This window comes from Triturus cristatus, chromosome 5_1 (assembly GCF_964204655.1).
Source record: "Triturus cristatus chromosome 5_1, aTriCri1.1, whole genome shotgun sequence".
Taxonomy (NCBI): Eukaryota; Metazoa; Chordata; class Amphibia; order Caudata; family Salamandridae; genus Triturus; species Triturus cristatus.
The window spans coordinates 18522194-18543691 of record NC_140587.1 but is presented as its reverse complement, the minus strand read 5'-3'; the positions used below and the strand labels follow the sequence as shown (position 1 = coordinate 18543691).

The following is a 21498-nucleotide window of genomic DNA, read 5'->3' as shown; positions in this document are numbered from 1 at the left end:
TTGTGAAAACCACAGAACATAACCACTCTGCCTCTGCAATGGATGTAGAAATCAGAGAGACAATAAATGAGATGAAAGCTATTGCAAGCACCTCCAATGATTCTACAGGATCAATTTTAAGAGAGGTTGCACAGCATGTCCCCAGTCATGTTGCTAGTAACATGCCTATAATACCCAATTTGAGAAGAATTATTCAGAGACAAAAGCAGGCAAGTAACATTCAATTGTCTACACCACATACTTTCTCTGACATTAGAATTCCTCATGATCTTTCTATTTCTTTTTCTGATGAACCTTTCCTTCTGCATGACAACGACAACCCTCAGAAACGTATTCTAATTTTTAGTACCCCACGTAACCTTGCTAAGTTAGAAAGTAGTGAAATTTGGATGATGGATGGGACGTTTAAAAGTACACCCCATCCTTTCACTCAAATTTACACTATACATGCTAAAATTAACAATAGTGTAATTCCCTTAGTGTATAGTTTGCTACCTGATAAGACTTCTGCAACATACACTGAACTTTTATCAGTGATTAAAAGTAAAACATCTGCAAGTCCTCGAAAAATAATTATTGATTTCGAATTGAGCATGATCAATGTGATCACTAAAACGTACACGGATACCCAAATTCAGGGATGTTTTTTCCATTTTTCGCAGGCATTTTGGCGTAAATTACAGAAAACATCCCTAGTTGCAGAATATTCTCGTGATAGCAAACTACAGTTTGAACTAAAAAAATTAACTGCACTTTGTTTTGTTCCTCCCGATAGTGTGGACGAGTACTACACTGCAATTATAGAATCTGTTTATTATACGAGTAACGAGGAAAAATTGGCACCCATTCTAAATTATTTTGAGGACACATGGATTGGACACCTAAGCAGATCGGGTCGCAGGAGGAAGCCACGATTCCATGTGGAGTGGTGGAACTGCTACACGAGTTGTTTAGAGGGAGAGGCCAAAACAAACAATGCCATTGAGGGATGGCATAACTCCTTCAATCATACAATTGGAAAACCACATCCTAACTTCTACTCATTTTTGGAAACTTTGAAGAAGGAGCAAAGTTTCCAAGAAATGAGAATAGCACAAACACTCGCAGGTAGTCTAAACCCACGAGTAACAGTCAAAACAAGGGAAATGTCTGAGAGACTATTGGCAATTCTACAACAGTTTTCGTTGTGTGTGGCTATATACTACCTGGAAAATCTTTCTAACATTCTTTCTTTTTAAAACAATGAATTTACTTACTTTCCTGCTTTGCTTTAAATTTTACTAATTTTAAAAATTCAATTGGCATATCAAGATATTTTGTTAAAATTTTTTCAAACAAACAAGTCGGGTTATTTTTTTTTTAAAACAAATCTTCATTTCCACTAAAAAATAACAATGTTTACAAATTTACTGTCTCATAGTATTTGAACAATTTTTCTTTATCTGAACTCCATTAATAAACTTTCCGTAAAATTCCAATTCAATTACCGTCAAAACCAATCACCAAATCTCAAACAGATGTAGAATATACAAATCAAACCATATTCCGAAATGCACTTTGCAGCTGAATCATCATTTTTATGACAATCTTGTATTTTCAAAATTTTACAGTACGCACATTTTTTGTACTTTGAAATGAAGATCGACAGTACGTTTTTTACTTCGTAAATAAACAAATCAACTGTCTGAACAGTAACTTTTAATTTTTAAAGAGTTACATACTTTTTATTACTAAATAAATAACTTTTAGCGACCCGACATAGGCATGCATTAATGACTTTAATGTGGACATGTTTAACAACATTTAAGACATCAATTAGTTTTCCCGCAACCTCCCCTTATTCTTTCCTAACTATATATGTATCCCTTTTAAAGTTTTAATCTATAATATCAACTGAAAATATTTCCTACCTGGACGCAGATCAGCTTCCTGCTGCTTCCTCCTCCGATGCTCTGCAAAATGGCGAATTACGTCGACGCTCACGTCCTTACGTCATCGCGTGCATCTCAATTTATAGCGGACTACTTTTTTCAAATAATCTGTAAATAAATGTTTATATATGTAAATAAAATATTTATATTTTGTTATAAAAATGTTACTTTCATTGCAAAATTTAAGAAAAATATGCTTATTTTTTTCATAATTTTTCAATAAATTAAAAATGTGAAAACAATAATTGTTTGCTGTCATTATTTTAAAAATAGTTATTTAAACTCCAAAATTGTAATTTAAAAAATGTAAATTTACTAAATATGTTCCTTACCTCGACTCTATTGTCTTTTCCCTTCAAAACTTTCTCTTTCTTCACTTTCTGAACCTTCTTTTCTTGTTCCGCGGGTTGTATATTCTGAGGCTGCCAAAATAAATAAAGGACAAAGACGCTCATAGACTTCAATAGAAAAGCGTGGGAATTTTTTTAAAAAAGTAAGTAATTATTTTTTTTTCAATTTTCAAACTATTATTATTTTTAAATAGGTAAAAAATCTTTAAAGTATTATTTTTTAATTTATTAAAAATTTAATTTATCTTAATTTTAATTTAATTAAACCAAAAATACTCTTCCATTTCTTAAAAAATAAAGTTCACTTTTTTTAGAACTTATAAATACTCTAGTATTTTCATATGTGATGACTTAAATTTTAGATAAACACTCTTGTAATATTTTATGAAATACTCTAGTATTAAAATTTTGTTACTCACTCATATTTATTTAAAGTAAAATATTAAATACTCTTTAAATTTATAATACTTCTAAAATATTTATTTATTTTAAAATATACTCACTAATCACTGTAATATATTTAAAAGTAAAGTTAAAGAAACTCATTCAATTTAGAGAAATACTCAAGTATTAAATTAAGTAATTATTAATTATCAAGTTTTACTATTTAAAAACTCTAGTAGTCATTTAACTATCCAACAAAACATTCCTAGTAGACAAAATAGCCAAGTATAAATATTAAAATACTCAAGTATTAATTTAACTGCTATCCAACCAAACATTTGTACTAGACAAAATACTCAAGTATTAATATTTTGATAAACTACTCACTTTTTTCAAATTACAATTGCTTTATTAAAAATAATTAAACAAGATAAATATTTATTTTAATGGAAACACCAAGAAAAAAAAAATGCGTTGTAATAGTATATGCGTTGTAATAGTATATGCGTTGTACAAGTACTTACCATATAACATCTTGCGTTGTAAATGCATGCATTGTAAATGCATGCGTTGTAAAGGCATTTACAAATAATGCGTTGTAAAGGTATATGCGTTGTAAAAGTACTTACCATATAATGGCACGCGTTGTAAAAGCATGCGTTGTAAAAGTTTTTGCGTTGTAAAAAATGCGTTGTAATAGCATAGCGTTGTAAAAGTTGCGTTGTAAAGGTGGTTCCCCGTTGAGGAGGGAAGGTGACTAGTGCAGTGTTGGAGCCCTGTACTAGGGCAGTGCTCACTCTTGTTTAACTGCAAGTGTGAGGAGGAGTTACTGCCCATACTCTCCCTAAGGTTATACAAAGTGTCGGGGGAGATAGATTGGTCAGAGCAATGGGACTATCAGTCTTGCTGTACTGAACTATAGGACCGTCCACTGGCATTTCAAACCCCCGTCAACTGTGACAATGCGCTGTGAGGGAATCATCAGTCAATATCTTCCATGTTGTAATGGGTTCAAAAGAGTTATTTACAGGAACTGGGTATCTATGGTGAAAAGAAACTACGCGGGGTCCCTCTAAAGGAGGCTGAAAGGATCTGTAAGGTTGATAGAAAAACCCAAAGGGACAATGCTGAACCCCTTACGTCTAACTGGCCACCCATGTCATGATGGTTCGAACCAGGGGTTGGGATGCAAAGGAAAGGACTACACAATCTCTAGGCAGTGACTTGTTAGAAGCTCCCACCCACCTTATCCGATGACCCATCCTAAATTTAGCAAAAAGCTTGGTTGACAGACCTGTTTTCTCACTTAAATAGTGCATGGATTTGTTACGTAATGTGGACCAGTGTTCGAACTCTCCTTGTGGCAATGGGGGGACGTTCACAAGGACTACGGTAAGTGGTGTTGCTTCAGGCGGAAGGTGCAATACCTTCGGGCCCATGGCACACCCCCCCAAAGGGTCTCTGGGGTCCTAAGTTTGAATGAAGCTGAATTCCTGATCCCGCTTTACATAATATCTGCTGGTTGGTAGTAGGTCTTGAGTTGACAACATTCAAAAGTCCCTGCTGCTGCATTAATTGGGGGAGCTCCAGCTGACCTGCCTGAGACTGCAAGGGGTCAGCACCTCGGACACAGGACATACTAGGCTGGCTTGCAGACATGAGCAATTTGATGCCTGTTGATGTAAAGGGAACTTATGTGAAACAATATTCTGAAAAATATTATGTGCATGGTCGTCCAAGGAACTTAAAGGAGCCTTGGAGACATATTGGCTGGGACCTGATGCCACCACGGAAGAGCACTTAATGAGATTCTCCAATTTGGTTAACCTTCCCTCCATATTAGTAGGAGTGGCTGCTAAAGGGCTAACAATGGCTGTGAGGGTTTCCTCCAACTTCCGCCAAAACACCCCAGTATTCAGACCTATAGAGCAGGTAGTAGCCACCTCCACAGGAGGTAGATAAATGTGTTCAGGGGTTGACACATGCAAACCCGTTGTCAGATCAGGCCATAAAGGTATGTGCCACTTACTGGTTTGCCTATTGTTACCCTGCAGCTTTCTTTTCCTCCCTGGGGGTTTGGAGCTCATTGATTGACTATATTTTGCTTTTTGGCCCCTGGTAACGATTTTGGATCTAGCATCCTCATTATTCCTTTCCTGTGAGTCATGTGAATGGACATGAAGTGACCCAGGTATGGGGAGGGGTCAAAAAAGGAGGGGATATCAGAGGGGTACATACAATGGAAGATTTGGCTTCTTGAGCAAGCAGTAACTGCTGCAGCCCTGCTGTCAAGGGCTCGATTGATAATCTGTGTTCAGTTATCGCTATTTCATGCATTAACGCAGATTCAGCCCGTTTAGGGAAAGCATCCAGAGTACCCACTGTGAGAAGGTGGCCTGATATATGCTGTCCACAAGCTCTAGTGGGCACCTTGTATGAGTCCAAACAACATGGTGAATGGTTAAAGACAACCTTTATTGAAAGCTATCCTAGTGGTAGCTATGGAGAGCAGCCTTCAGGCTAAGTCTTGAAGGAATGTAAAGCAGCTTCTTTTACCAGTCTATAATCTCTTGAATGATCACATAAAAGGACAACCACACCAGGTATATATTCAAAATATATGTATTTAAGATAAAACACACCCCTATAGTCTTTTTATGAGACTGGAGTTCGAAGTACTTAAGTTACAAGATAGCAATCATCAATAATAGCACAAATACACGTTTGGGCCCTAGGGGCGTACCAAACCATATACCAAAAAAGTGGTAGAAGAACCACGACTGGAATAGACACTAGGCCTATAGCCTCTAGAATCGCTGGGACCCCAAGGAACCACCCAAGGTAGTGACACAGGGGACCCACGGGGACTGTATACAGTGTGTAAACACAACCGCGGGTTCCCGTAATCTTCTATGGGCAATGTCGTGGTTGGAAATTTAAAGATTAGGGACACTCCTAATCGAGTCAGGAGCAAACCCTTTTGAACTTAGGTAGTTCTAGCGCTAGCACCCACGAGAACACTGGAGTACTCGAGTTACCTCACCCAGGAAAGCTGGGTGCATAGGTGTCTTTTGGTGTCGGGTCTTGTCGTCGATTTCAAGGGGAGCCTGCAAAGAACTGCTGCTGCCGTGAAGAGGAGAAGTGTCCGGAGAGATCCAAGCCTAGATCTAGGATGTAAGGAACCTGAAAGCAGAGGGGACAGAGTCTGGGTCACTAGCCAGTGACCGAGGGCAGGATGGACCAATGCCCACAGATGTCGGGTGCTTCAGGTGAGTTGATGGGTGTCTTGACTCTTCAGCCATGGGGTCCCGGAGGTGTCGACGAAGTCCATGAGCTGGATTTGACCGGTACCACAAAGTCTGTCAAGTGTTGTGGTGTCGGTGACCAGAATGGAACCAACAAGCCTTGGCAACGGCAAGTCACTGGAAATCAGAGAAAGGACTGCGGTGCAGACCAGCAAGGTTTGATGGACTCACCCAGCCAGGGTAAGTAAGGGCACTTCTAGAGCAACCAGGAAAGCCCAAGGAGAAAAGAAATTGCCTTCGTGGGGACCTGCTAGCCAACGGACTAGTGATCGTGAAGGAGCCTCGAGGGTTCGCACTTGAAGCTGGCCCACGGGTCACTCATGGAGTGGAGGCCAACAATCTTCGGTGCAGGAGGTGCTCAAGGGTGGGGCTACTCGGAGCCCAAAGCACAACTTAAAGGAGGACCAGGAAGATAGTGTTGCTGCAAAAGTTCACAGTGTCCAGGGGTCACGGTTCCACATCACCCAAGACAGCCACGGGCCTCAGCTTTGCTGTGGACTCAGGGTAGCCTCGGGGAAGTGTGGAAATCTACATCTGGTGATGCAAAGACTTCGGCGTCTGGCGAGAGCTTCAGCGATACAGACCGGTCAGTTGCTTCTTTGGTGCCTGCCAAGCAGGGGAATCATTCCTTGACCCCAAGGGAGATTTCTTCAGTCTTCTAGTTAAAGTAGAACGTCGAAGGTCCAGGATATATGTTGCAAAGTTTCGTCCAGGGTAATCTAAAGTCCTAGGGACTGGATTCCTATACTTATACTAAGTTTAGGGGATGGACTAACTGTAAGGTCCCACCTATGGGTGGGCTTGGAAAGAGGGGTGGTTACACCCATTTCCATTGTCCAGTTTCACGCCAGAGCAGGGGCAGGTAGCCCATGCAACCGGTTTGAACTGGGCTACGCACAGGGACAGCAAACGAGCCCCCAGTGCAGGACTTCAAAGCACCAGAGAGTGCTCCAGCACAGCCTCAATACACATCTGCCTGTCTGGGGAGGTGGTCACACCTCCCTTCGACAGGAAACCTATTGTCCAGGCCTCGCCTGCCAGAGTTTTGGTGAGCAGCAGGAGGCAAGACCCGTGTCTGTGGCAGAGGCATCCATTGTGTGATGCCAGGGCTCAGGAAAGTCCTACCGGGTTTAGCCAGTGTGAACATGTCTCTCCCTCTAGAAGGGTGAAATGCTACCCCCGCCAACAGGACTGGCAGGGGGGGGTAGTATTCCAAAGTGTTTGACACCAAACACGACATGTTTTGATGCAGCCATTCCAAAGTTAGCATTTACCGCGAGGTTATAAGGCACTTAAGAGTATATGGTATGGCTGTATCACAGAACAGCCATCAGGAAGTATTTCTAAAAGCTGCAGAGGGGCTCAGCTCATGCTTGGGCACCCTCTCACATAAAACCAAGCACTCTGCCTTCAGGATTGTTAAGGCCTGCCATAGGAGTGGCTTATAGGTTTATATGTGTCTGTATAGGGTAGTGATATAGGTAACCTATACCACTGTAAGGGGTGCTAGCACACTCTTACCCAGGCTGTAGTAGCAGACCTGTGGTGCCATTTTGGAGTGCTTCCCAGGGGTGGCATAATACATGCTGCAGGCCCTGGTAGGCCTCTGAGGTACCTATGCCCTAGGTACATAGTATACCATATACTAGGGGCTTATAAGGCACTCCAGCATCCAATTAGATATGTACCTAATGTACATGGAAACCATTTTAGAGACGAAGCAGCTAGGCTGTGGTCCTGATTAGCAGGGCCACAGCCAGACTAAGGTTGAAAAACAGTGAAACACCAGCATAAAGTGGGGGTACCCATGTGAAGCAGATCCTACTCTACTACACAACCCCCCCCCCCCAACCGCAGGGACATTAAACTAACCTTGAGCAGTTGAGTCTTCATGTTCTAAGTGGAAATACCTAGAGAGTCCATCTGCATTAGCATGGTTACTACCAGGTCTATGTTCCACTGTAAAATCCATCCCCTGTAGGGAAATGGACCACCTAAGCAGTTTGGGGTTTTCACCCTTCATTTGTTTTAGCCATAAGAGGGGCATATGGTCGGTCTGAACAAGGAAGTGAGTATCAAACAAGTATGGCCTCCACTTCTACAGAGCCCAAACCACAGCAAAGGCCTCCCTCTCAATGGCTGACCAACGTTTCTCTCTAGGAGTCAGCCTTTTGCTTATGAAAGCTACTGGCTGATCCTGACCTTCTTCATTCAATTGTGACAGTACAGACCCAACCCCCAATTCAGATGCATCAGTTTGAACAATGAACTTCTTGGAGTAGTCAGGACTCTGCAGAATGGGAGCAGTACACATGGCCTGCTTCAGGTCATCAAATGCCTTTTGACAGCTAGCTGTCCACTGAACCTTTTTGGGCATTTTCGTAGGAGTTAAGTCATTCAAGGGTGTCACTATTGATCCATACCCTTTGACAAATCTCCTATAGTACCCAGTCAGGCCTAAGAAGGCTCTCACCTGAGTCTGGTAGTTGGAGCAACCCAGTCCATTATGTTCTGGATTTTGCTCTGCAATGGTTGAACCTGGTCTCCACCTACAAGGTGGCCCAGGTACACAACCTGACTCTGCCCTATCTGGCACTTAGTAGCCTTGATAGTTAGGCCTGCTTTTTGCAGGGCCTCCAAAACATTCCTTAGGTGGACCAGGTGATCATCCCAGGTGGAGCTAAAGACAGCAATATCATCAAGATATGCTGCAATAAAGGCTTCCAGGCCTGTGATAACTGTATTCACCAACCTTTGAAAAGTGGCAGGTGCATTTTTCAGACCAAAGGGCATTACCACAAATTGATAGTGCCCACTGGGGGTTGAAAATGCTGTCTTTGGCTTGACATCATCAGCTAGCCTGATCTGCCAGTAGCCAGCTGTCAAGTCAAATGTGCTTAGAATCTTGGCTGAGGCCAAAGTATCTATCAGCTCATCACCCTGGGGATGGAATGGGCATCAGTCCTGGTGACTGCATGAAGACCCCTGTAGTCCACACAAAACCTCATCTCTCTTGTTCCACCACTGGTGTGAGGTTTTGGCACAAGGACCACTGGACTAGCCCAAGGGCTATCTGAGGGTTCAATAACAAATAAATCCAACATTTTCTGGACTTCTGTCCTGATTCAGTCCCTGACATGGTGAGGTTGCCTATAAATCTTTTTTTAAATAGGCAGACTGTCCCCAGTGTCCACTTCATGAGTGCACCAGGTAGTCTGACTTGGAGTCAGTGAGAACATGTGTCTGAACTGATTGAGCACCTGTCTGCAATCAGCTTGCTGCTGGGCAGTGAGGCTGCCTGCTATGGCTACACCATCAACTGACCCATCATCAGGGTTCTGTGAGAGGAGGTCAGGGAATGGGTCACTCTCTTCCTCCTGTCCCTCATCAGTTGCCATGAGCAAGCCCATGTCAGCCCTGTCCACATATGGCTTTAGCCTGTTGACATGAAGTACCCTATGGGGACTCCTAGGGGTTCCAAGGTCCAACAAGTAGGTAACCCCCCCACCTGTTCAACAATAGTGCGGGGTCCACTCCACTTGTCCTGGAGAGCTGCTGGGGCCACAGGCTCCAACACCCACACTTTCTGTCCTGGCTGATAAACAGTCAGTACAGCCTTTTGGTCATGCCAGTCTTTTTGCAGTTCCTAGCTAGCCTCAATGTTTTTGTTTGCCTTTTTCATGTACTCAGCCTATACTGGAGCGGAGACCAAGTACATAGTCCACTATGTCTTCCTTTGGGGGCTTGAGAGGTAACTCCCATCCTTCCTTCACCAAACACAATGGACCCCTGACAGGGTGACCAAACAGAAGTTCAAATGGGCTGTAGCCAACCCCCTTCTGAGGCACCTCCCTGTATGCAAATAAAAGGTAGGGCAAGGGAAGGTCCCATTTTCGCCAAAGCTTCTCTGGGAGTCCTTTAATCATGCCCTTTAAGGTTTTGTTGAATCTCTCAACTAAACCATTGCATTGTGGGTGATAGGGTGTGGTGAACTTGTAGTTCACTCCACACTCCTTCCACATAGCAGTCAAGTAACTAGACATTAAGTTTGTATCCCTGTCAGACACTACCTCCTTAGGAAAACCGACTCTTGAGAACACACTCAAGAGGGCTCTTACCACTATGGGTGCTGTAGTGGTCCTTAGGGGAATTGCTTCTGGATACGTGGTGGCATGATCCACTACCACCAGTATAAATCTGTGCCATGATGCTGTTTGTGGATCCATGGGACCAACATTGTCAATCCCTACCCTTTCAAAGGGCACCCCCACCACAGGTAGTGGTATCAGGGGGGCCTTTGTAGTACCACCTGCTTTGCCACTGGCTTGCCAGGTTACACAGGAGCGACAAAACTCCTTTGTGTCTTCAGACATGTGGGGCCAGTGAAAGTGAGGAACAATTCTGTCCCAAGTCTTGTTCTGGCCTAAGTGTCCTGCTAGGGGAATATCATTGGCTAGTGTCAATAGGAAACCCCTAAACTTCAGAGGTATAACCAACCTCCTGGATGCATCAGGCTTGGGGTCTCTACTCTCTGAGTATAGAAGTCCATTATCCCAATTTACTTGATGTGTGCCACTAGCATTCCCAGCAGCCTCATCAGCAGCTTGCTGTCTGAGGGTTTCAAGAGAGGGGCAGGTTTTCAGCTCCTGGCTCAGATCAGACCTGGAAGGGCCCCCTGTCCCCAGGAACTCAACCTGGTCAGGTTAAAGCTCCTCTGGGACAGTTCCTTTTGCAGGCTCAAGATCATCTCCCTGAGGAGACTGATCAGTATTCTGAGACAGGGGGGGAAGGCTCTGACTTAACCCTATTTCTCCTCCTCTTGTGAGGCACCTGGTCCATTATTCCAGAATCCAGGGCCTGTCCAGCTTTTCACATTTTTCCCTGTGACCTGGTCACAGCAAAGACATGTGCAGGGATCCCTAACATGTCTGCATGTGTCCTGAGCTCCACTTCAGCCCAAGCTGAAGTTTCCAGATCATTACCAAGCAAGCACTGTACTGGTAGGTCCGCAATTACCAACCTTCTTAATGCCAGTTACCCATCCCCAGGAGAAGTTAACAACTGCCAGAAAATGGTCTGTTCTGACATTGCTAGCATTGGTCACTTGGTACATTTCACCAAGTATGATCTGCCCAGGATCCACAAGATCTTTTGTCACCATTGTGACACTTGCTCATTTGTCCCTGAATGCCCAAGCTTCTACTCCATTAATTAAAGTCTGCTGTCTGTATTTGCCCAAGTTACTGGGACTCACAAAGGAGGACATATCCATGCCCCCATCACTGACAAGCACAGCCTGAGTTGGTAATCTGACTAGGCCAGAGTCCATCTCAGAACCCAGGGTCAACCCTACTACACCCTTATTCTGTGTATTTCCACCACCAATTGTAGCTGTACTAGGGGGAGTAGGTGCCTTAGGGGCATTGGTGTGGGCTGGAGTATTTTTTTGGGCCTTGGTGCAGTTACTAATCCAGTGAGTTTTCTGTTTACAGATTTTGCACCAAGGTTTCTTTTGGCCTTTACCCTTTCCTGACTGTGAATCCCCACCTGAAGAAGATTTTTGCGGCCCTTGAGAAGATTTCTGGTCTTTACCCCTGTCCCCACGCTTATCAGAGTTTTTGGAATCTTGCTTCTTTGGGTCACCACCTTGGTTCTGTACCTTCTGCCTCTCCCTGGTTCTGACCCATTTGTCTGCCTTCTTTCCCAATTCTTGGGGAGCGGCCAGATCAGAGTCTACCAGGTACTGGTGCAACAGCTGATTTTGACAGTTATTAAGAATCTGCTCCCTCATTATCAGATTGTACAATCCTATGAAGTCACTCACTTTACTGCCCAATAACCAACCTTCCAGAGCCTTAGCAGCACAGTTAGCAAAGTCAACCCAGTCCTGATTTTGTGCTTTTTGGGTGTCTCCCAACTTTAACCTGTATTGTTCAGTGGTTAGGCCAACACCATCTATCAGTGCACTTTTCGAGACCTGGTAATCATCAGCATCCTCTTCTCTTACAGTGAGGAGCTTGTCTCTACCTTTGTCTGCAAAGGAGAGCCATAAGATTGTTGCCAACTGACCTTGAGGGACCTTCTGTACTTTACAGGCCCTCTCCAAGGCAGTTATCCATTTGTGGATGTCATCCCAACTCTGGTAGGGAGGGACAATCTTACTTAGGTTTCTATGGTCAAAAGACCTCTCCCGATCTCTAGGGAAGTTGCTGCCACCAAGGGACTCTAGTCCCCCCTTTCTTCTAGCTCTGTAGAGCTCCAGGGCTTCCCTATCTAAGACCATCTGCTGCTTTCTGACGTTGAACTTGTCTTGCTCATACTTCAGCAGTCTCTCTCTCCTCTCCTGGGAGGTTTCCCTCCCTCTGTGAGAAGAAACAGAGGTTCCTATAAAGGAGTTAGACTGCATAGATCCCCTTGACAGAGATCCATCCCTTCTAGCCCTGTTGTCAGGCCTACCAGGAGGAATAAAGGAAGTGGCATTGTTGTCATCCTCCTCATCCTCATCCTGGTGGTCAGTGTTCACCAGAGTCTGGTCATTGTCACCAGTCTGGTCAGCATTAGAGTTAGGGTCAGGGAAGTTTCCACCCCTAGACCCACCCTCAGGTGCTGCCCCACCCACACTGTCTAAATCCTCAGGCCCACTAGGCCCTGTGATATCATCCAGTTTCAGTATCTTTATGAGATGCTGTGTGGATGGACTTTTGTAGGCCTGGGCAAAAATTTCGTTCCGTTCGCGGAAATTGCGATAATTTGACATTTTTGCGTTCCGCGGAGAGCGCGAGAATGTCAAAAATTCCGGTTTCCGCAGCTTGGCGATAATTTGTTTCTTGCTCGCGCTGTAAAATGATACATTCTCGCGCGCGCGCGATCGCCTTACCTGAATCCCTGCGTTCGCCGACAAGTTTTCTTGATCCGGTCGCGTTCTCCATGAGATGTTGTATTGTTTTTAGCCATTTGCGCTGTCTTCGCGCCCGCAGTGACGTCATGCGTCGCGCGATCACGTCTTTCTTCTCGCGATCATGCACCGCGAGAACAACTCAAAACAAGATGGCCGCGCCCGCAAACAACCACATGGGTAAGTTGGCGACCCGCAACCATGCAGAAAATCTCGCGAACATGCCGGAAAAAAACTTCTGCATCTTTGCGATATTTCTGCTTGTTTGCGATAATTTTAAACATTCTCGCGATAATTTGCGAAGGTTAATTCCGCAAATTCCGCCCACCCCTAGACTTTTGCCTGTCTTCAGCCTCCTAATGGTACATAAGGACCTAAGTTGAGCAAAGGCGAGATCCTCATACTTATAGGGAAGGAGCTCACTGGTTCCTGGTAGGGACCCACTGGTTCCCGGCTGGTTAGACATTACTAATGTGCTGTGCTGTATTGCACTACCTGCACTAGTGTGACCTACTAAACTCTCTTGAGTTGTAGAAAGGGTGTGCTATCCCTTAACACACAACTCTAAGTTCAGTAGAACTTACTGTAGTTAAACTTGATATTATATGTACCTCAGGTACCTTTAGTGGTTTTCAGTTGATGAATTCAATTGAGATTATCTGGTAAACAATAGCAAGCTGAGATCCCACCGCTGCCACCAATTTGAGAAGGTGGCCTGATATATGCTGTCCACTAGTTCTAGTGGGCACCTTGTATCAGTCCAAACAACCCCTTATGGTGATAGGTTAAAGACAACCTTTATTGAAAGTTTTCCTAGTGGTAGCTATGGAGAGCAGGCTTCAGGCTAAGTCTTGAAGGAATGTAAAGCAGCTTGTTTTATCAGTCTATAATCTCTTGAATGATCAAATGAAAGGACAACCACACCAGGAATATATTTAAAATATATGTATTTAAGATAAAACACACCCCTCTAGTCTCTTTATGAGACTGGAGTTTGAAGTACTTAAGTTACAAGATAGCAATCATCAGTAATAGCACAAATACACGTTTGGGCCCTAGGGGCGTACCAAACCATATACCAAAAAAGTGGTATAAGAACGACGACTCGAATAGACACTAGACCTGTAGCCTCTAGAATCGCTGGGACCCCAAGGAACCACCCAAGGTAGTGACACAGGGGAACCACGGGGACTGTATGCAGTGTGTAAACACAACCGCGGGTTCCCGTTATCTTCTATGGGCAATGTCGCGGTTGGAAATTTAAAGATTAGGGACACTTCTAATCGAGTCAGGACCAAACCCTTTTGGACTTAGGTAGTTCTAGGGCTAGCACCCACGAGAGCACTGGAGTACTCGAGTTACCTCACCCAGGGAAGCCGGGTGCATAGGTGACTTTTGGTGTCGGGTCGCGTTGTCGATTTCAATGGGAGCCTGCAAAGAACTGCTGCTGCCGTGAAGAGGAGAAGTGTCCGGAGAGATCCAAGCCTGGATCTAGGATGTAAGGAACCTGAAAGCAGAGGGGAGAGAGTCTGGGTCACTAGCCAATGACCGAGGGCAGGATGGACCAATGCCCACAGATGTCGGGTGCTGCAGGTGAGTTGATGGGTGTCGTGACTCTTCAGCCACGAGGTCCAGGAGGCGTCTATGAAGTCCACAAACAGGATTCCAGATGTTCCACGAAGTTTGTGGAGTGCTGCAGTGTCGGCGACCGGAATGGACCCAACAAGCCTTAGCAACGGCAAGTCACTGGAAATCAGAGAAAGGACTGCAGTGAAGACCAGCAAGGTCTGATGGACTCACCCAGTGAGGGTAAGTAAGGGTATGTCTGGGACAACCATGAAAGCCCAAGCAGAAACGAAATTGCCTTCGTGGGGACCTGCTAGCCAACGGGCTAGTGATCGTGAAGGAGTCTCAAGCAGTCTCACTTGAAGCCAGGTCACGGGTCACTCGTGGAGTGGAGGCCAACAATCTTCGGTGCAGGAGGTGCTCAAGGCTGGAGCTATTTGGAGCCCAAAGCACAACTTCGAGGAGGACCAGGAAGATAGTGTTGGTGCAAAAGTTCACGGTGTCCACGGGTCACAATTTCACGTCACCCATGATAGCCACGGGCCTCAGCTTTGCTGTGGACTCAGGGTAGCCTCAGGGAAGTCTGGAAATCCACCTCTGGTGAAGCAAAGACTTCGGCGTCCAGCAGATGCTTCAGCGATGCAGACCGATCAGTTGCTTCTTTGGTGCCTGCCAAGCATGGGAGTCACTCCTTGACCCCAAGGGATATTTCTTCAGTCTTCTAGTCAGAATAGAACGTCGAAGGTCCAGGATATATGTTGCAGAGTTTCGGCCAGGGTAATCTAAAGTCCTAGGGACTGGATTCATATACTTATATTAAATTTAGGGGATGGACTAACTCTAAGGCCGCACCTATGGTTGGGCTTGGAAAGAGGGGTGGTTACACCCATTTCCTTTGTCCAGTTTTGCACCAGAGCAGGGGCAGGTAGCCCCTGGAAATGGTATGAACTGGGCTACGCACAGGGACAGCAAACGAGCCCCCAGTGCAGGACTTCAAAGCACCAGAGAGTGCTACCGGCCAGCCCCAATACACATCAGCCTGTCTGGGGAGGTGGTCACACCTCCCTTCAACAGGAAACCTACTGTCCAGGCCTCCTCTGCCGGAGTTTCGGTGAGCAGCAGGAGGCCAGACCCGTGTCTGTGGCAGAGGCATCCATTTTGTGATGCCAGGGCTCAGGAAAGTCCTACCGGGTTTAGCCAGTGTGAACTTGTCTCTCCCTCTAGAAGGGTGGAATGCTTCCCCCACCACCAGAACTGGCAGGGGAGTAGTATTCCAAAGCATTTGACACCAAACACGACATGTTTTGATGCAGCCATTCCAAAGTTAGCATTTAGCATGAGGTTATAATGCACTTAAGAGTATATGGTATGGCTGTATCACAGAACAGCCATCAGGAAGTATTTCCGAAAGCTTCAGAGGGGCTCAGCTCATGCTTGGACACCTTCTCACATAAAACCAAGCACTCTGCCTTCAGGATTGTCAAAGCCTGCCATAGGAGTGGATTATAGGTTTATATGTGTCTGTATAGGGTAGTGATATAGGTAGCCTATACCACAGTAAGGGGTGCAAGCACACCCTTACCCAGTCTGCAGTAGCAGACCTGTGGTGCCATTTTGGAGCGCTTCACAGGGGTGGCATAATACATGTTGCAGCCCCTGGTAGGCCTCTGAGGTACATATGCCCTAGGTACATAGAATACCATATACTAGGGGCTTATAAGGCACTGCAGAATTCAATTATATATGTACCTAATGTACATGGAAACCATTTTAGAGAGGAAGCAGCTAGGCTGCGGTCCTGATTAGCAGGGCCACAGCCAGACTAAGGTCGAAAAAAGTGAAAAATCAGCAAAAAGTGGAGGTACCCATGTGAAGCAGATCTTACTCTCCTACACCCACAGCCCCCTTCCATGTCAGGGACTTTCACTTGCTCATTGTAGTGGCCCATTGAGGGATAAATAAATAAATACAACTACAGCCCCAGAAATTAAACAGTGTTTAAATCCCTTTGACAAAGTAGTGTTATGGCACAGTAGAAATGGGCGCGTGCGTCCCGCGCTGCAGGATCCCTGGGAGCAGTTTAAAGGCCTCCCCCAGGTGCTGTTGTGGCATCAGCGGCGTGCATGCCACTATTGGCGCTGGGAAACGAGGTCCGCTAGCTGGGGATCCGGCGTCAGCAACCCGATGATGCAGCAAAGCGAGGGCAGAAGTGGCAGGCAAAATGTTTTGGAAAGCATCCTGCTCCTTTTCATATTTTGTTATTTCACACTGTAACACTGTAGATTATCACACTACATTTTTGTTTCCCTGAGTTGTATCCACACTCAACTCCATCAAACTCTGCTCCTCTTCATATATTGTTCTTCTACACTGTAGCCCTGCACAATATCACGTTACGGCCCGTCCCTCCGAGCTGTATCCACAGTCAACCCTGTGACACTATGCTCCTCTTCATAAAATGTTATTCTACACTGTAATACTGTACTATATCACGCTACAGGCCCCTCCCTCTTAGTTATATCCATAATCATCTCCATCACACTCTGCTCCTCTTCATATATTGTTATTTTAAACTAATCGTGACTCCCCCTTGCTGTGCTGTTACTGTTTGTTGCTTTACTATTGGTTGTTATCACAACTACATTGTCATTGCCCAGGCTTCGAGGATCTCCCCATACACACGTGCTTGACTGATAAAAGTATTTCTGCCGTGCTTTCCCAGTACTATGTAAATATTGATAAGCATGGTTTTGAAAAGGAAGGACTGGATGTTCTGGCAGTTTGCTGATTAAGGTAAATGTTGTTCTAAAAGGAGCACCCACATTTAACTCTGTCTTTACGAAGTTCCTGAATGATTCTGTTCGGTCCTTCCTCTTGCAAATGTTGTCTGCCTGACCTCTCAGGGGGCATGCTATCTAGGTGTTCAGTGCAATTCTGGTCCGAGGATAAGTTTACTGTTTCCATCTGAACATCCCGATGATGAAAGTGTAGGATCCACCGTTGCAGAGTCAAGAGAATCCACAAAATACTGCAAATTACCTTGAACCCTGAGGACTCAACATCCATGTGCTAAGCATTGTCGCCGAGTCTAAGAGACCATAATTTATTTCCTATTCCTTCAGGCGTGATCTATGGTCCTAGAACACATCATAGATTTCTGTGGTTTCAGTCACACCACATATCCTAATGTTATTGCATCGTGACCCGTCTTCCATGTCAGTAATCATACATTTTATAAACTAGACATCCTGCCCCCACTCTTGCACCTTAGGAATGTGATCGTTGACTGACTTCATAAGTTTCTGAGCCAAGACCATCCTTACACTGACTCAGTAATGGCCAGTCCCATGGATTTGATCACATTCACCATTTCTGTGACTTTGTGTTCTTAATTAGCAATAGATGGGACAATGGATGACATTTCTTTCATGATGATTTTCATGAGGAATTCTCATGTAAGTGTAAGCATCCTTGATGATTTTATGTTCTTCTAGTCACCTGTTTATTGTCTAAAAGTGCTTCTGGAAACAGAAGCTGACGTGTTGGTCCTGCATATGTTGCATCTGGGAAAAGTTCCATTAATGTGACAGGTAGTCAAGTAAGTTCGTATATGTGGACATATGGGGTTGCAATCTTTTTACATTGGTCCTCGAAGGTTGTAGTTGTATGGTAGTCAATCTAATTTAGACTTGGGGCACAGAGTAGAACCGTATGTTACTAACCAACCACCACCTTTTCACGATTCCACAGAGACCTCATCTGCACTACAGGATATCTGGTCCCAGTGGAACACCAGCCTCTATGCACCCATGCATCAATGCGCAAAGAAGAAGATAGTTAACTGTACTTTTCAGAAGGTGCATGAGCAGATGAAAACATTTAGGCCGTATTTAAATTCTAGGTCTCACTCATGGCATTGAAGCTTTGGCATTGACAGTGGAGTATTCAAGCAAGGCTAGGGCGGCGGGTTGGTTGGACCATATCATATCAATATAACATTTGCACAGTAGTCTCTGTTGTAGCAGCATCCTCATTCGGCCAGTCTACACTCTATAAAATGAGTCACTGTGGTGTTCTCCCACTGGCCCGCTGCCGGGCACATTTCAGTGTGCCTTAAAGCAGTTGCTGTAGGTTCTGTCTACTTCCAGATTCAAAGTAAGCTACATGATATCTCCCCCATCTCCAGCCATAGAATCATTTTCCTATTGTGCGTAAGCACTAACTCCAGCAGTTTAGATACCGGCCCTTAGCATTATTTTTACTCAGCATGATTACAGTCCAGGTTCTGCTGGTGTCCAGACTCTCTGTTAAGCATTAGTCATAGAAATTTGTTATTGACCTGGACGGTGTGATGTGCAAGCAGGCTGGGAGATTCCTGCTGTGTCTGGTGTGTACATAATTGGCATCTGTAGTGACAGTTCTCCACTGCCTCATACTCCATATGGCCTACCTCATACCGCGGAAGGAGCAGCAATGTATTTTTCTTCACTGCTCCACTGTTGATCACTCTATAAGTGAATATAACATAAAATGTGTATTTGTAAAGCGCACGTTCACCCATAGGACTCTTGGCGCTGAATAACAGATGTTTATTTTTACCCAACTCAATGGTGCTCATTTTATCGACCTCAGATGGATGAAAGGCTGAGTGCACCCGCCAGGATTTGAACCTGTGCCCATGAGGTCGAACACTTGCCCTTGCAGCAAAAGCATTAGTCCACTGAGCCACCAGACCCGGCAATGACAGTAAACACATGCTTCACACACACTGTGTCATCCCATAACCAGTACTCGCCGTGTGAAGTACTGTGCAGAATGGTCTCTTGGGGGTTGCATCATCCTTTTCATTCACGGAACTCTCTTAGTGTGATGCAGTAGCAAAGGTGAGGGATATCTAGCATCCAGTGGACAGCTAGGATTCTGCAGGTCCTCAGAAGGGATGTTAGCCTATATCCTCACCTCCACTTAATGGTGTTGATTTTATTAAGCATCTTGGTCTCCTGGGATGGTGCATTTAGGTCATAGGACGTGTAATATCAGCATTATTTACTGAGGCAATTGAATAGATCCACATCCTCTTTTCTGGTCATAGTCTAGTGTTAAATCATCCAATGTCAAAGAGAGGTGAAATGTATTATCATTAAGTGATCGCATTTGAGTAGCAAGAGCCTAACTCACACCCTGCACCTATCATCTAAAATTGTCAAAAAGCTACCTTCTGTATTAAAAGTAAAATATTTTTGAAATAATTTGGGAATAAATGCTTTATTGCACAATCAAATACACATTTCTAAAAAGCTTGAACCAGTGGAAATGACTGATTGTGTTTGCATTTTATTGTAGACATGGAAAACTGTCTGCAGTGCCCTGAGGACCAGTGGCCAGGTGTCAAGAAGGTTGGATGCCTCCTAAAGGACATTGTTTTCCTCTCATACAGTGACATACTCGGCAGGATTTTGGCCACTGTGGCCATGATCTTCTCTGCTGTCACTGCTGCAGTGCTGGGAATCTTCCTCAAACACCAAGAGACACCAATAGTGAAGGCCAATAACCGAGATCTCAGCTACGCACTCCTCACCGCCCTAATGTTGGCCTTTCTCTGCTCCCTTCTATTTATTGGACGCCCTGCAGCATGGACCTGTTTGATTCAACAAGCTGCATTTGGGATCATTTTTACTGTTGCTGTGTCTTGTGTTTTATCAAAAACTGTCAATGTTGTCATTGCCTTTAATGCCACCAGGCCTGGGAGCAGATTAAATAGATGGCTGGGATCACGGGTGTCCAGCTCTATTGTCCTCTTGTCTGCACTGGGAGAAGTGACAATCTGTCTGTCTTGGCTGCTCACCTCTCCACCTCACTCTGGCATTGACACACAGTCTGAGATTGGGAAGATAATCCTGCAGTGTGACCAGGGCTCTGTGACTGCTTTCTACTGTGTGATTGGTTACATGGGGCTGTTGGCCTTTGCCAGCTTCATAGTAGCGTTCTTAGCAAGGAACCTCCCGGATAAATTCAACGAGGCCAAGCTCATCACATTCAGCATGCTGGTGTTCTGCAGTGTCTGGGTCTCTTTCTTCCCTGCATACATCAGCACTAAAGGCAGGTACATGGTGGCCGTGGAGATCTTCGCCATCTTAGCTTCCAGCGCTGGACTGCTGGGCTGTTTGTTCATTCCCAAATGTTACATCATACTGTTCAGGCCGCATATCAACACCAGAGAACATTTAACTTTACATTAACCCCACTGAACCCCCACGATGTGATGATCTAGCTGAGTTCTTTTTTACCAAAATAAATAATATCTACACATCCTTTCCGAACACGGAAGCAAACCCCCCCCCCAAAAGCCATCCCTCCGTAGCAGAAACAGAAATATCTTTCCACAACACCTTAGTCCACCTCCCACAACTAGATTCGGTCACACTAGATTCGTTAATGCACCAAATAAAATCTGGCTCACCCTGTGATCCTGCCCCACCAAACTCACTGATTTCGGTTGGACAGGTAATTCTTCCCACACTACTGGAACTGCTGAACTCCTCGATAACAACTAGCACAGTCCCGTCTACATGGAAACATGCGAGGGTACGTGCACTTATAAAAAAATCCAACCTCGACCCTTGTAACCTCAACAACTATCGGCATATCTCGCTGCTCCCCTGGACAAGCAAACTCCTCGAAAAACACGTTAATACCTGTCTAACCAAATTCTTATCAGAGTAACCAACTGCTGGACACTTCCCAGACTGGCTTCCGACCCAAGCATGGTACGGAGACGGCCTTGGTAGCAGTTACAGAGGAGGCAAGGCGGATATTAGATCAGGGGGGAGCAGTGGCAGCGATCATCCTTGATCTGAGCGCCGCATTTGACACGGTGAACCATCAAATTCTCCTCCACTGTCTACTAAGTCTGGGAATAGCGGGAGAAGCCCTGGCCTGGCTTAAATCCTTTTTAAAAGACCGCACCTTCAGTGTCTTTGAAGGAGCCTCAGTCTCCGCAAGCAAGCCACTGGGGTATGGGGTGCCACAGGGCTCCTCACTTAGCCCCACGCTTTTTAATGCATACA

General features: G+C 44.9%; 1 protein-coding gene across 1 annotated transcript in view; it reads left to right on the top strand.

Annotated features, from left to right (window-relative positions):
- Positions 1 to 20670, top strand: part of LOC146829975 (vomeronasal type-2 receptor 26-like) — a 59926-nt gene extending 39256 nt beyond the window's left edge. Inside the window, exon 2 of the mRNA XM_085604005.1 lies at positions 19775 to 20670. Within this exon, the coding sequence (XP_085460131.1) occupies positions 19775 to 20670 (896 nt within the window). The remainder of the gene's footprint in view (positions 1 to 19774) is intronic.
- The last annotated feature ends 828 nt before the right edge of the window (positions 20671 to 21498 follow it).